At 46.4% G+C, this 17,089-nt stretch overlaps 2 protein-coding genes across 2 annotated transcripts in view; both read right to left on the reverse strand.

The window, feature by feature from the left end:
• Nucleotides 1-17,089, reverse strand: part of pfdn1 (prefoldin subunit 1) — a 326,057-nt gene that overhangs the window by 252,033 nt on the left and 56,935 nt on the right. The gene's annotated exons all lie outside the window — the stretch shown is intronic.
• pwwp2a (PWWP domain containing 2A) lies at nt 2,521-14,157 on the reverse strand. Its single transcript, XM_078286690.1, has 4 exons — nt 13,100-14,157; nt 3,187-4,620; nt 3,044-3,062; nt 2,521-3,008 (listed from the first exon to the last, which is right to left on the reverse strand). The coding sequence occupies exons 1-4, from the start codon at nt 14,155-14,157 to the stop codon at nt 2,634-2,636; spliced, it is 2,886 nt and encodes a 961-aa protein (XP_078142816.1). The 3' UTR covers nt 2,521-2,633.

A 17,089-nucleotide genomic window follows, 5' to 3' on the forward strand; every position in this document is an offset into this window, starting at 1 on the left:
TCCCAGTATTTAACTGGTAATTTCCCAGTATTTAACTGGTGGCTGGTGCTAATTTCCCAGTATGGCTATAAGAGCTGCACTTCCCAAAAGCAGCTTAGCAACAAAAGCATCGCTGTGTGTTGGTGCCGTCAGATGAAAAACCCCGTATCTCCAAAACATCGCTAAGTTTCAGATGAAAGGCCGAGAGGCGTTTGACGTGAGCGGTTAAAGACCGGCTTCACTTTCCGTCCAATCAGAAGCACGGAGAGCTGCGGGGAGTTACGAGGTTTTCACCTGACAGGAGCGACGAGGAATCGAAACATAAGAGACGGTTGTTGTTGCTGAGACTTTGGGGAAAAACAACTGAGACCCGATTTACCAAACATCTGTTTGCAGGTGAGAAAATCTGTTTATCTCGGTACTAAGCGAGCCGTCGGTCTGTTTGGACAGCCGGCGTGCCGCTGAGCAAGGCGCCGCCCCCTGCAGAGGATTTACACATCAGCTGTCGCTGTCAAGGCAGTCAATAGGAAGAATGAAACCAAGTTCCCCAAATGACGACAACTAGGGAAAAGTGTTCTTGGAAGTTTGACAGTTTATTTATATATTTTTTAAAACATCAGAAAAACATTTACACAAGTCAATTCTTCAACTGGGTTTTATCAGTTTGTCCTTTTTTCTTCCATTATTTTTTCAAACGGTTTTTGTTTGAGTCGTTTCATCCCCCAAACAGAATCTCTGATCTGCAAACAGACGGTAAAAAGAGTCCGAGAAACAGAGAGAACTGAACAGAAAAACAGCAGAGGGAAAACAGAACCATCATCATCATCATCATGTTTCCTGTGCTAACGTTGTTCTGGTCAGTGCGTCCTACCTGTCAGTCTGTCAGTGTGTTAAACTACGTTATAAATCAGCTGATCGTCACCTGAACTCATCTTCAGCCAAACTCATTCATTCCTCACTGAAACTCACGGAGGTCTGGACAGTTCAGTCTTCATCTGTCACACTAATAAACGTGTGTGTGTGTAATGTAAACACTAATGATTCAGGCAAAAGACCAAACTTCAGTTAGTGTGACAGACTAGAACAAAATAAATGATGACAATGTTTTTCCAGCTCAGGTAAAGTTCCTCCGCAGAACATGGAAGAACCAGGAGGAACCAGGAGAACATCTGGCTCCACAACAGCAGAACCAACAGAACAGTAAAATCAGCTTGTGCCTCACCAAGAGGAACCGGAGGAACGGACTTTACATGACAATAAAATCAGTGATTTATCAACAAGTAGAATCTGTGATTTAGATTCCGAAGCGACAGCAGCTGAAATGATTTTATAACGAAAGTCGTCAGTCTGATTTAAAACTGAAATCACTGTGATTTCTGCTGCAGTCAGCTGAAAGTTTTCTGACCTGAACGGACTGATTTCACCAAAACATTTCAGTCTGATGTGGGACGAGAAAACAGAAATGAAACAGCAGCATCAACATTTTCCTGTCTGGGCTGCAGAGGGAGCCGGGGTCAAAGGTCATCTGACACACAAACAGTCTTAGCTAGCTTAGAGACGGAAGGCAGGAGTGTATGTGTGTGTGTGTGTGTGTGTGTGTGTGTGTGTGTGTGTTGCATAGAGGGCTGGTGACCTGCAGCTTCACTCTGCTATACTGTTAGCATTCACCACTCATATCAATGGGCCAGCTTAGCAAACTAGCTTGTGATGTGCTATCTATCAGTTTCAATGCTAATTAGCCATTTTACAGACAAATTAACCTTTAAAGGAAAAACGCACGTTAAACATTTCACAACTAGTCTGTCTACCACTGCAGAGGAAGTGATGTCACTATCACTGCTGCTACTGAACTGGGAGGCGGGCCTGATGGGCCAGAAGATCTCAGGGGATCAAAAGGATCTCCAGAGGATCCAGTGGATCCAGAGCAGCTGGTGTTGGTGTGTGAGGTTGTGTGTTCAGAGGGATAAGAGTTCTTCATGTGGTTTGAGACACATTTTCACCATTTTACAAGCCGACCACATGTGGCAATATTAAAACAGACAATAGGAGCCAAATGTTACCATGGTTTGGTGTCTGCAGGTTATTTTTCTACATGTTACATGTAGACGGTTTTCTACTGTGTGTGTGTGTGTGTGTGTGTGAACCAGCCTGTAAGACACTTGTTATTTCCAACAGCTAGGGGGCGCTGCTGATATCTTGGCATGTTAAAGTATTTCACCTCTTAGTAAAAGACTCTTGCACAAACAGGTTTTCAGTCGTTTCCTAGCAACAGCAGGAGCCAAACCCTGCGCCGGGCTAAAACTGAGGACCTTGGTGGAGACAGGTAACACACTGTGAAACACTGACAGGTAAAACGACCAAACCTCCAGCCGACAGAAGAGCGCACGCTTCAAACAGAAAGAACAAAAAAAAAAAACAGAAAATATGAACGCTAATCTTCAGTCCGTCTGTCCGTCCGGCTTCAGTCTCTGAGCAGACGGACAGGTGACAGTCCGGGGGGGGTGGGGGGGGGGGTGGCCCGCAGTGAGGGGGCGAGGCAGGAGGAGGTGAAGCGTGAAGGGGGCGGGGCTGAGGTGGTGGAGCTGTGGCTGTTTCCTGCCTGCCTTGTCCTCCACACACACACACACACACTCTCACACACACACTCTCACACACTATGTCTCAAACTGTGTGAGCAGCGCCCGGACTTCGGGCGTGAGCTGCTTGGCGGCGCTGGCGGCCTCGGCGATGGCGCGGCGGTACGGTCCTTTCCTCTTGCGGTCGAAGCGAGACTGGAAGCTCTCCAGGAAGGGAGCGAGCTGAGCGAGCGGCAGGAAGGAGGTGGTGGGCGAGCCGAACCAGGAGACGCGCGCCTCCTGCCGCACCGCCAGGCCGGTGTCGCCGCGCCGCGACACGGTGATGCCCAGGACGCGCGCCGGCCACCAGGGGAAGCCGTAGATCTTCGCCCAGACGATGTCGCCCACGCACACCGTCCGCCCGTCCGGCGCCGAACACTTCGACACGGACTTGGAGAACATGGAGGATGAGGAGGAGGAGGAGGAGGAGGAGGAAGACTTGCGGCCCCTCTTGGCCTCGCCTCCTCCCTCCTCCTCCTCCTCCTCCTCCCCCCCCCGCTCCTCCTCCCCCTCTGCTCTGGGAGGAAGGGGGGGGGAGGGGGAGAACACCGAGGAAGAGGAGGAGCAACGAGGCGCTATGAACGAAGAAGACGGGGGGGCGGGGAGGGGAGGGGGGGTGGAGGAGGAGGAGGAGGAGGAGGAGGGAGGGGGGAGGAGGGGGAGGAGCTCTCCAGGAGGAGGGAGGTCAAAGGTCTCAGTGGAGCTGCACTCTGACTTCAGGTCGTCCAGGTCGAGCGAGGAGGAGGAGGAGGAGTCGACGACCTGCTGCCCCCCCCCTCCCCCCGCCCCTCGCCGCTCCGCCTCCTCCTCCTCCCTGTCGGGGGGGCGGGGCTCCTCCTGCTTCTCCATGGCAACAACGGCTACACCTGAGGAGGAAGAGGAGGAGGGCACCGGGGGGCAGGGAGGAGCTACAGTTGAGGAAGGGGGCGGGGTTTGAGATAGGGGCGGGGTCGGTGCACGGGTGGGGGCGGGGCTTAAAGCGGACTTGGGAGGCGCTGTGCGAGCGCTCTGTTTGGGGGGGGAGGAGTTAGAGGAGGAGGAAGAGCAGGACGCCTGGCTGTCGTCGGTACGATACCTTTGGGGCTTGAGGCGCATCCTGGGCGGTAGCGCCGCGTGCGGCCCGGAGCCGACGGCGGCGCCGCTGAGGTGCTGCAGGCGGCGGGTGAAGTGGACCTTCTGGTTGTGGCTCTGCAGGGTGGCGGCGCGGGTCACGGCCTTGGGGCGGTCCTGGTTCTGGTTCTGGTTCTGGTTCTGGTTCTCTCGGGGCCGGCGGTGCGGAGGCGGCGGCTGCGAGCTTCTGGACAGTTTCTTAAGAACCTGCCGGGCTTTGGAGCGTTCCACCGCAGAACCTTTAGCCAGAACCTTTTTAGAGTTCAGCTTCAGACGCACCCGACTCGACGAGGACGAGGAGGACGAGGAGGACACGCCCCTCAGGACGCGGCGAGAAGAGGCCGATGACGAAGACGCCACTCGTATCCCGGCCGCCGGCCGCCTGTCCGCCGCGCCGCGACTTCCCTTCTCCTCCCGGTCGCTCCTCAGCCGTTTGGCGGCCGAAGACGTCGCTCCGTCCGCCGGCCTCCTCCTCCTGGACGCCTCCTCGCCCCGGGGCTCCGACGACGACGACGGACCCCGGCGCGCCTCCCTGGGGCCGCCCGCCGTCACCACGCCCTTGCACTTGTCGCAGAGCACTTGGCGGGGGCGGAGCTTGATGGCATTCATGATGGAGGTGGGTTCTTCGCAGCGGTAGCGACGCTTCGGACGTTTGATCTTCCGCGGCGGCGGCTGAGGTAAGGCCTGGTTGTACGTGTCCCTGATGAACAGAGGGGGGGGGTACGGCGCCCCCTCCTGGAACAGCGGAGGAGGTTTGGAGGTCCAGGGGTGAGGAGGGGGAGGGGCGCTGAGAGTGACTACTTCCTGCTTCCTGGACTGGCAGTCATCTACTTCCTGTTGTAGCTGCATAGGTTGAGGTCGATCCCTGTAGTCCCGCCTGGGAAACCCTGTGATGGGGATTCCATAGGGACCAAACCTGGAGAGACAGACAGGTGGAGAGAGAGACAGGTGGAGGGAGACAGGTGGAGGGAGACAGGGAGAGAAAGAGAAAAACAGATTTAAGTATTGTGCTTTTCAAACACTTCTCCCTGCCTTGTCTAATATAAACCAGTTCTAATCCTTAATAGATTAGAATAGAATAGAATAGAGCAGTTCACCCTCATGTCAGTGGAAACAGTTTTCCACATAACACTCAGCCAGTTAGCTAGTCGGGCTGCAACCAATATTCCATCATTTGATAAATTAGAAAATATGTTTCTGTTTTGAAATATTGTATTGTATTGTCCTGCTCGTCCAGGTGAGGGGCGGGGCTTCAAGGTGTGGGGGAGGGCTTCAAGGTGTGGGGGAGGGCTTCAAGGTGTGGGGGCGGGGCTTCTTCATCAACCGCTGCAGGATCACAAAGAAAGAAGAAAGTTCTCCAGTTTGAGATTTCTTTACCAAACTGAAGGACAGAACTGTCCGCCGTTCGCTGCGGTCCGGCTGTTTCCTGTCCGGTTTGAACAATCACTTCCTGCTTCCTCAGGGTCCAAAATTAACACCCGCCACCCGCCAAGCGACATCCGCCAAGCACCGGTAAATTTGGGGTTTGGCGGGAAAAAAAAATGGGGTCACCGGTAAATAATTTTGGAATCACAACGCACTGCCAGGTTTACTTCACTGTGTTTATGTGTTAAGACCATCTGAGTCTAATACGACCCTCCTGTACCAGACCTGTCATAACGTGAGCCAATCAGATCAAAGAGTAAAAGCAGCCTAGTAACAGAAGATTGGCTGTTGTTCTGTAGCGCGATTACTCAGACTTCAGTGTTTCCCCGAGTATTTTTTCTTATAGCGGTGGCATGGTCCGAGTGACAAACACACACGCAGCAGTTATTATAGGAAATGACTGAATGATTATAGAAACACTATAGACAGCAGTTATTATAGGAAATGACTGAATGATTATAGAAACACTATAGGCAGCAGTTATTATAGGAAATGACTGAATGATTATAGAAACACTATAGGCAGCAGTTATTATAGGAAATGACTGAATGATATAGAAACACTATAGGCAGCAGTTATTATAGGAAATGACTGAATGATTATAGAAACACTATAGGCAGCAGTTTATTATAGGAAATGACTGAATGATATAGAAACACTATAGGCAGCAGTTATCCTACTATAGAATGAGGAAACCTCTGTCTGTCCGTCCGTCTGTCCGCATCCATTTTGCTCCTCAACGGGTCGGCCAATCAATCTCAAACTGCACATGGGCATTGAGCATTGGCATAGGCAGGGACTGACGGAGCTGATTTTTCCATTTTCACAAATTTACACTGTTTATGCGCCTTTTTGGCAAGTCTGCGCCGAGTTGTGGCGCGCGCATCCCCAGGTATGGACTAGTTACAGTAAATGACTGAATATATATGTGTATTCTATCTCCTTATCCGTTTATTGTTACTATTTTGCCTTTTAATATGAAATACATTGAGCTTACCTGTGTATGAAATGTGCTATACAAATAAAATTGACTTGACTTGAATGATTATAGAAACATTATAGGCAGCAGTTATTATAGGAAATGACTGAATGATTATAGAAACACTATAGGCAGCAGTTATTATAGGAAATGACTGAATGATTATAGAAACACTATAGGCAGCAGTTATTATAGGAAATGACTGAATGATTATAGAAACACTATAGGCAGCAGTTATTATAGGAAATGACTGAATGATTATAGAAACAGTATAGGCAGCTGTTATTATAGGAAATGACTGAATGATTATAGAAACATTATAGGCAGCAGTTATTATAGGAAATGACTGAATGATTATAGAAACACTATAGGCAGCAGTTATTATAGGAAATGACTGAATGATTATAGAAACAGTATAGGCAGCTGTTATTATAGGAAATGACTGAATGATTATAAAAACATTATAGGCAGCAGTTATTATAGGAAATGACTGAATGATTATAGAAACACTATAGGCAGCAGTTATTATAGGAAATGACTGAATGATTATAGAAACAGTATAGGCAGCTGTTATTATAGGAAATGACTGAATGATTATAGAAACATTATAGGCAGCAGTTATTATAGGAAATGACTGAATGATTATAGAAACACTATAGGCAGCAGTGTGTCCATGACGTTTCAGCAGCGGAGCCTAGAAACACTGGTTCTAACAGCAGTTTACCTACCAAGTGACACCATTTAAGCCTAAAATCAAATTATTTTTAGCATGGCATGTCATGATGTTACCGCGGCAGCCCACCACAGTAGAATATATACAGGGGAAACACTGGACTTCTACCTGACTTCTACAGTACAAATGTCCGTCTAGCTTTTTAGTCAGAAACACCGAGCGTTAGTTCCACTTTGTTACCTTACAGATGTGGCAACAAAGCCGGTGTTAAATCACCAAAAGAAAAAATGAAAACAAAGATGGCAGACAATGAGAAAAGTCATGGAGGGGATCTGTGTTTCAGCGAGAGGCGGCGTACATGAGCCTCTGTGTGTGTGTGTGTGTGTGTGTGTGTGTGTGTGTGTGTGTGTGTGTGTGTGGGGCACTGGAAAAGTACTATGAGTTGAAGGTACAACAAAGTAATGCCAGTTTATTTAGTGTAATATTTAAAGTAATAATTTTTAATGAAATATTGCATGATGCAGTTTTATGGCTGATAAAAAAAATAAATTCTGTTAATTTTGGACCCTATGCTTCCTGCTCACACTCCCCTGATAGTTAGCGTTAGCTTAGTGGTTAGCTCGTTAGCTTAGCGGTTAGCTCGTTAGCTTAGCGGTTAGCTTGTTAGCTTAGCGGTTAGCTTGTTAGCTTAGGTTACTTTTCGGTTACACAACAAAACATCACTGCCCTTATTAACTAAAGCCCCTGACACACCAAACCGACAGTCGGCCGTCGGTAAGCGTCGGTGTCCCTAGTTTTTGCGGTGTGTCCCGCACCGTCGGCACTAGTCGGACCCTGTCGGCGTCTTTTCGGCCGATTGAGCGTGTCGAATCGGCGTCGGAGCCGTCGGTGAGAGAGATCACTCTGATTGGTAGTTCGTGTTTTGCCTCTGGATGATTGGACTGATAAATTCCTTCAACATGTGGAACTGAACAGGAAAGAGCCGAGCGAAATTTTTAAAATCGGAGGTTTCATTTATCTCCAGCTCTCGACAGGTTCGGGAAAGCCCCTTGAGCCTGTCGCTGGAGTAACGTTATTCATGATTTCACCCATTTAGTGCGGTATTATTTATTTTTCGCCTCCGCCTCTTCCTTTCTTCTTCCACAACCAAAGACCAAGGGCTGACAACGCCAGTGCCATTTGCAACTTCTTATCAGACATATGGTTATTTCCCCTCACGCAGGCGCAGAACGTACGTGCTAGTTGGCCGTCGGCTGTAGTCTTTGCGGTGTGTTCAAGTGCAACTTTTTGGACCAGACACAGGCGACGTGAGGCGACGCAACAGTCGGCCTTCGTCGCCGCTGGTTCTTTGACATCGGTTTGGTGTGTCAGGGCCTTAAGACACTTCTGAAAACAACTGTAGTTTGGTTCGTACATCAATGTGATCAAACAACAACAAACATGTTTCTGTCTGGTGTTTACATTCAAGGAAACTGTTTCCATTCAGAGTATGTTCAGTCAGACAATTGATGCAGAATACTGAGACGTTCAGTAATATGAGACGTTCAGTATTGATACTGAGATGTTCAGTAATATGAGACGTTCAGTAACACTGAGACGTTCAGTATTGATACTGAGACGTTCAGTAACACTGAGACGTTCAGTAACACTGAGATGTTCAGTATTGATACTGAGACGTTCAGTAATAGATAGTATTCGATTAGCGTCATCATATTGTTGACATAGCTCTGCAGCTGTCGACTAGTGACAGCCTAGGTGACAGCAGTGCTAATAGGAAGCTAGCCACCGTTAGCGTTATCTCTATTGTTTATTACCATTTCTGTTGCGTTAGGATCTATTACAAAATAGTGATGTGTCCTGCGTTGTACACAGCTGTAGTGATAACAAAACCCCTGGGGTTAGTTTGTTCGCCTCCCTGCTGTCCGCAGACGTGAAGGGAGACAGACTGTGGATCTGCAGCGCAGGAGAGATGTGTGGATAGTTAGGAGAAACAGGTGAAACTTTCAGCTTCCAGCTCCTCACAGCTAAGTCTGTTCACCTCATTTTACTACAGGTAGACATTAACGTTAGCTAAGTGAAGAAGAATTTGTAAATTGATTGGTCATGATTGGTCAACGCCAATAATGTTAGCTATTAAGTTAACAGTGAACAGTTGTGTGGTGTACCTGTTTGCGATCTGCCATAAGGAATAAAAGTCAGAGAAGGAGGTGGAGAAGCTGGAGAAGCAGGTACACCACACACCTGTTCACTGTTACCTGTGGTAAAATGAGGTGAACAGACTTTGCTGTGAGGAGCTGGCTGAAAGTTTAGCCTGTTTCTCCTAACTATCCACACATGTCTCCTGCGCTGCAGATCCTCTCTCCCTTCATGTCTGCAGACAGCAGGGAGGCATACAAACTAACCCCGAGGTTTTATTGTTGTTATCACTACAGCTGTGTATAACGCAGGACACATCGCTATTTTGTAATAGATCCTAATGCAACAGAAACGGTAATAGACAACAGAGATAACGCTAACGGTGGCTAGCTTCCTATTAGCACTGCTGTCACTATAGTTGACAGCTGCAGCGCTACGTCAACAATATGGCCGCAGCGACCGTGATGACGCTAATCGAATACTATCTATACTGAGACGTTCAGTAACGCAAAGTTTTTATTCCTTCCCTGCTAACAAAGCACAGACTGAAGTAATCTTGTTTCCATCCTCAGAAACAGTTTCAGACTGTTGGATGTTTCAGTTCATCTGGTGTCTTTATAATCGGGAGATGAGCGGCGCTCTGCAGCTGCAGCCTCGCACAACGCGCCCTGGCTGGGAAAACACCTCCGGATGTGTGGAAATTAAACTGGCTGTGCTTATTTTATTTTTATTTTTTTTTAACATGGACTAGTTTCACTCCATGTTGTTGAAACAATGCTGTTATAAAAGCGGTTTCACTGGATATTTGTTGTTCATTTGTATGTTTGTTTTAGCGTCAAACTAACTTCCGGTTCAGAACAATGTCACCTTCAAAATAAAAGCACCGAAACTGACAGACTTGGCAATGCAAATTTCAACAGTTTCACTCCATGTTTTTAAAACAATGCTGTTACATAAGCATTTCATTCGATGTTTTGTTGTTCATTTTTATGCTAGTTTTAGCGTCAAACTAACTTCCGTTTCAGCACAATCTTGCCTTCAAAATAAAAGCACAGTAATTTACAGTTTTGACAACAGGAATTTCAATATGTATTATTCAGGGAGCGTATGATTTCAAATTAAATTTAAAATAGAGCTATGAAATTCAAAAGGGGAAACACTGAGAAAATTTAATGGTGATTTTGAGTTTCCATATGAAAATTTGACCTAGCAGGGAATAGTGATGTTTACGAGTATGACTAGGTTAATTGTGCACATTTCAACATAATGCCCCCACAGGACCTGGCTAAACCTTTCTCAAGGTAGAGAAGAATATATCTCGCAGACACACACACCTTACATTAATCCACAGTTCACGGCAGAAGTAGCCTATCAGGCAACTTCATAAAGTTGTACTGGGTCACTGTTTTTAAATCAAAATAGTGACATAGAAAGAGGAGGGAGTCATGAAGTGTCTAAAAGCACTGTTGATACATGCAGTACTTATTTGATTTTATTAGATTTAATTCTGACAAAGGTACCACAATTTTGTGCCTAGCTCTCTCATGAGAGGCTGATGCTTTACTGAGTCAAATTCCTGTTATGGTTTTATTGAGGAGAAACTGAATAATACATATTGACATTCCAATTTCAGTGCTTTTATTTTGAAGGCGACATTGTTCTGAACCAGAAGTTAGTTTGACGCTAAAACTAGCACAAAAATTAACAACAAATATCCAGTGAAACCGCTTTTATAACAGCATTGTTTCAACAACATGGAGTGAAACTAGTGCATGTTTTAAAAATAATAATAATATTTCATTAATATTTCATTTCCGCCCATCCGGAGGCGTTTGCCCAGCAGGGGCGCGTTCTGCGAGGCTGCAGCTGGATAGCACTCTGCGGTCCAGATGAACATCTGAACCTCCTCAGCTCGTCTCTCTTCATCCGCTCCATGTTCTTCACTATCGGCCCACAGCGACCGATACAGGAGGAGGAGACACCGAGCGGCCAATCGCAGCTCTTCTGGTCGCGTGTCACCTGATGCTCAGTTACAGTTTAGGAGAGGAGCGGTGAACTGCGGCAGCTTCTGTTGCTACGGTGACACCGCAGACTCCTACAGCGAGGCCACGGCGACATTTTGACGTTGATCCATAACTTCGTCTTTACTAATATTTTCATGCTGCAGAATGAACTGTTGAGACTCAAAGTGCAGCTGGACGCTTTCAGTTGCTTTGACACATTAGAATTTTGTGTGTGTGTGTGTGTGTGTGTGTGTGTGTGTGTGACTGTACTCACAGTATTCTGTTAGGAACAATCAAATGACAAACAGCCAATCAGCTGTGTGTACTGTATAGCACCATATTGGTAGGAAATGCTTGTGACATCATGGGAATACTATGAATATACAGATGCACACACACACACACACACACACACACACACACACAATCCTGCATTGTAGCCCCTGAAGAAGGTGAAAATAAAGATGAAGATAGTTTATATTACTATGGAACACGGCTGGGCGATGTGGCCTAAAAATAAAATCAACACCCGATTTATTTTTTTTCACCTTAAAAACAAACTAAAAAAGACAAAGGCATTATTCATGTTCCAGGGTGTATCTGGGACCGTCTGTGGCGATATGAAACGCCCCCGGGGAGCTTCTTGTCATGCGGGACGCCACGGGAAAATGTTGCCGCTGATGTTACCTGCTCTTTAGCAGCCGTTTGGCGGCTGCCGCTAGCTTGTGCCAAGAGATGCTGGAATAAATTAGATAGTTACTAACCCTAACCCTCGTGCTGCACCTTTAGTTAGTCAGACAAACTTTACAACGGACAGCGGTTTGCTCGACGTCGGACGTTGCAAAACCGAACCGCTTCCAAACGACCGAGGAGACGCTGCCTTTTGGAAACGAGCTCCTCACCTGTAGCAGCGTGCTGCCATCTTGACACGGTGTTTGTGTCTGAGGAGAAACTCGGTGGCGTCGTCATCGACTGCAGAAGCTCAGGGAGGCGCCGAGACTGACTGACAGAGCGATCCGTATTTACCGGTTAAAGTGAAACTCCGTTTTCATTTTTACACATCGTCCTAAACCATAAATTCAAATTAATTGATAAAATCGATTTATCACCCAGCTCTACTACAACCTTTTCTCATCATACTACTGTATATATACTGTATATATATACAGAAGTATATATACAGTATATTTACTGTCTGTATTGTAAAGGTTGGACCAGCAGGCTCATGACCACGGTGTCGCTGGTTTGAATCCCGGACTGGCAGGAACCTGCTGAGGTGTTTCCTCTGGACAGGAGACCAGACGAACACCGATATAGAAGCGTAGATCTACATCGCTGAGGGATGATGGTAGATCTACATCACTGAGGGATGATGGTAGATCTACATCACTGAGGGATGAAGGTAGATCTACATCACTGAGGGATGAAGGTAGATCTACATCACTGAGGGATGATGGTAGATCTACATCACTGAGGGATGATGGTAGACCTACATCACTGAGGGATGAAGGTAGATCTACATCACTGAGGGATGATGGTAGATCTACATTAATAAGAGATGGGCTGAAGTCATTCTGGCAGAATAAACCTGACTGATCTGCTTCATCCTGCCTGTTACAGCTGCTAACCAAAGGCATTAAACATGATTTTAAATTATTTTATGATGAGTTAAAGCAACTGACAAGCTTCCACCAAATAAAAAAAAAACGTTCCGGCATAACTGCAACCATAGCAACGGGACAAACACCAATAAGACCGTCCAAGACTCTTCTTTGTGCCTTTTGACTGACTTCTTCTTCTGCACTGTTTTGTTTTGCTCAGCTAATAAACAGGTTTCAGAGTTTCTCTAAATAAATTAAAGTCATTTAGTTGTTAACTGGCTCAAGTTGATTTGATTTGAAACCATGGCAACGTCAAAAGCTGCTACTTTTTTACCTTTCTCTGTAGCAGCTGCGGAGTGATATGATTGGATGTTAAACTGCCGTCTGTTCACTGGCCAATCAGAACTGAGTATTCAACATAATGTGTCATAATAGACAGATACAGGATGTGTTATCTCAGGATGGATGGATATAGATATTGATAAATATATTGATCCAGGGGCGTATAGATATTATCTGTTGGATGTACATTAATATAGAACCTGAATGTTTTACAGGATTAGTTTGTAATGTTCTACCTCTTGGAAAGGTCCATCAGAACCCCGGAGAAGACCTTCTCTCCCACCCGGAAGGACACCACCAGCGCGTCATCGATGACGTGGTCCAGGGAGACCCGCACCTCGGACCCGGGGCTCAGCTGCTCCACGGAGCCGGGCGAGGACGCTCCTTGGCCCGGTTCGGCGCTGCCCGGCTCCGCGGAAGGTTCTCCCGGCTTCTCCTGCTTTAAGGTCGCGGTCTCCACCGGCCGCCGCTTGGGAGACCGGCAGGGCGGGGAGGAGTCCCGCAGAGTCCGGGCTACCGGAGGGACCGGACCCGGCAGCTCGTCTGTGCCGACAGAGTTCTGCTGGGTTCCCACACAGTTTTTACCGTAACCCGTCTCCGCGTCCTGGCAGTCCGGGACCGACAGACGGTCTACGGTACCGTCCAAAATGGCGTCTTCCGCTGCATCCTGGTAGATCCCGGCAGCTTTGTCCGCGGGTTCGGGCCTGAGCTCCGGTTGGAGCAGAGCCGTGTAGCTTCTGTCCGCCGCCTCGGCCCGGTTAGTCGTGACGTTGGTGGTCGGTTCCGCCGGTTCTGCTAACGACAGCCCGGCCTCCGTGACGGGCGGGTGAGCCGGGAAGGAGTGCAGGAAAACGGCGGAGGGCTGCGGGTCCGTGATGATGCTCCGGTAGACCGCCTGGACGGTCCCGCCGACCTCGCGCTCACCCAGCACGGGAGAGAACCGGTCCATACTGATCCGGTCCCCGATACCGGACACCGTGTATTTAGATAACAGTTCATCGTCCGTTGAAATAATAGCGTTTTCCTCCTCACTTGCACGCGCAGCGAGGGCTTTTCCCGCCGCGGGCTCCAGCTCCGGCCTGACATGGCGGCGCTCCTCCCCGTCCCCATCCTCCAGACGGGGGCCGAGTAGCTCCGTAACCGGGGTGTATTCCCGCGTCCTGTCGCGGTCCGGCTCGGTCCCTGGGTGTACCGGCCCGCCCGGACCCGGTTCCAGCTGCGCCTCATCGTCCGCTGCTGTTGTTGTTGTTGTCGGAACCGCTGCAGCTCCTGGCTCTGCAGCCACGGCCGCCATTTTCCTTCCGCTGTGCTTCTGAAGCCAGGCCTCCTCTCTCTGCCACCGCCGCGCGCCCCGCCTCCCGCCGCCCGAGCGAGCTGCACGGGCGCAGCTGGTTGGTCCGCCTTCCTGCCACTCAAATGAAGCTCCCCGAAACGTCACTTCTGATTGGCTGCTTTTGTTTGGGCCTGTGAAGTCAGGCCGCGAGGGGCGCCATTGTGTCTTTTCAGGAAACAAAAACAGAGGAAGAAAGATCAACAACTGATCAATAAAAACAACATCTAATTAATTAATATCCAATCAAAACAGTTAATCAATAAAATGAATATCTGACAAACAAAACAACATATAATCAATAGAAACAACATCTGATCAATAGAAACAACAAGAGATGCAGGCTGGTGAATATAGCTTCATGCAGGCTGAAAGAAAACAATAAATAACAAATAATAGGTTTAAATGGACAATACACAGCAGGACAGTGAAGTGTGTGTGTGTGTGTTTGAACTGAATGAGTAGGATAAACCTACACATACACACACACACAACACACACATTAGACAAGGGCCATGTGGTTATCAAGTGGTTTTTAAAGTCACACTGAAATAAAAATATTTTTTTACCTCGTTCTATCAGATCATACACCTGTTGACACCATTTTATTTTCTTGTGTTTTTATATCAAAATCTGATTTCTTTTACTTCCTGGAGAACTGTGTGTTTTAGTGGTGATGTCATACTGTAGCACAAAGTGTAAATAAAGATTCAACCAATAAAACATCACAGAAATTTAGATAGTCCCACCCCTCCACCCCTCCCATCCAATCAAACTGCCTTTCTCTCCCTGACTGATCTCCCATTGGTTTAGACTTTTGAATGATCGCTCCCTGCATTAAGCCCCGCCCCCACATCCTGTTTCAACAGGAAATACATCACATTCAGGAAGAAAGACAATTCATTTTGACATTGACTTCATCAATACACAGGATTTCATTTTACAATCCAGAATGAGCTTTCATACAGAAGCTGAACAGTGATGTACTATATATACTGTATATATACTATATTGTATATACTACTGTAGCCTATATATACTGTATATATATATATATATACAGTATATATACTGTATATACTCACATATAGAGGATTTTAGCCCTTCCCATAATGCTTTGCTTTACCAGTTGTTCCGGTCAATGCACTGCCTGCCGACTGCCGTTCAGTTGTACTGAAGAGAGAGTAATACTGTTGCTGTAACTTAAAGTGACTATCAACAACTAAATCAGTGTTAATGTGACTTGAATCGGACATTTCCAACTTGTCAGTGGAACACCAAGTCCTGTTACTGAAGATCAGCCGAGACTTAGAGCTTATTTCAGATTACTGGAGATGTTTGGTCACAGTTGGCAGGTTATCTAGGGAGCTAGCCAACGTTAGTAGCTGCATTCACGCTACAGTGCATCTTATACTGATATATTTGGCCATACAAATTCATAATTGCACTAACAGTCTATCTTACATAACGTTATTGATTCTGATTTGATCCAAAGTTAACGGACTAATACATCGGTAATCGGAGCTGAGAAGAACTCTGTAGTTTGCCAGTTTTGTCAAGTTGAGGCTCTAAGTCTTTATACTGAGGGAAGATGGCAGTGACAGTCTTCTGTGAGTCAATCATGAATTATAAAGTAATGTGTATAAAGTGTGTGTGAGTGTGTGTGTGTGTGTGTGTGTGTGTGTGTGTGTTGGGGTGTGTGTGTGAGGAGAGACGTGTGCGAGAGAGAGATGGAACGAACAGTTATCGGATTACACTACATGCTTTTAAAATCCATTTGAAAGAATGAAACGTAGCGTATGTTTACCTCTTGTCCACTCACTGATGTGCTGTGACATCATCCACGCTTTTCTTCTTCAGCTGATCAAAACAAACATCCAACAGATAAAACACATCATGTCAGGCCACTAGAAATTGCAAAACGTAACTTAAAATGTAAATAGATTACTTTATAGCAGTCCATTTGAATCCATTGTTTTCTATGGGAACAGTACTAACCGCAACTTTGGGTATAATAAACAATATGACAACTGATTTAGAGTGTTGTAAACTGACAGGTTAGATGTCTGTAATATTTACTATTTAATATTATGATTACAAATTATCTCAAAATAGAAGATTAGACTGATTAAGGCTCGGCACCTTCAATGAGGTGTTGCTTTGGCTGCTAGCTGCTGTGTTACATCCTAATGTAGCCTAATTTTATTATTATTATTATTATTTACTTTTTTGGACTTTAAGATAACGTCACCAGAAGGAATGAATTGAATATCAATCCATCAAGATCGTCTCTTCAAGTGCTGTGAATCCAACAGCTGACAGCAGTAAGGACAGTGAATGATGTTCAGCTGTCATTGAGAGTTACTCTGGAGCGTCTGTTCAGTTTATGAGCTAAAGTAAAAGCATTCCACTGACAAACAAAATCATCCTCATATCAAGTTTCTAAAGTACAGGCCTGAGACCTAGAGGAAGGTACCAGTGACTCATATTTAACTAGTGAGGTGCATCAGTGAACACAGAGCATGAGTAGGCCTACATAAAAGATATACTGTCTTACTCAGGTGTTACTAAGTCTATGGTAAGAGTCTTAGACTGAGTGAACAGGACTAGAATAAGTAATTTACAAGTCTGGTTAGATTATAAATGCAATTAAGCATGCTTTATTAACCTGACCCATCCACCAGATCCAGAATCAATATTAATATTACCAAAATATCAATATAGCCTATCCATTAAGCTTAGCAATGTAGTGGTGAGTCAGGCGATGGGTTTTGGTGTAGGCTACGTTACTAGGGATGCAATCATATTGATCTCTATTGATATTAGTAAGCCAAGTTTTTAATTAGCCTAGACTTTTATTTAGCAAACAAAAAGTGACAGAATGTTCTAACCATTA

Source organism: Centroberyx gerrardi, chromosome 11, assembly GCF_048128805.1.
Source record: "Centroberyx gerrardi isolate f3 chromosome 11, fCenGer3.hap1.cur.20231027, whole genome shotgun sequence".
NCBI classification, from domain to species: domain Eukaryota; kingdom Metazoa; phylum Chordata; class Actinopteri; order Beryciformes; family Berycidae; genus Centroberyx; species Centroberyx gerrardi.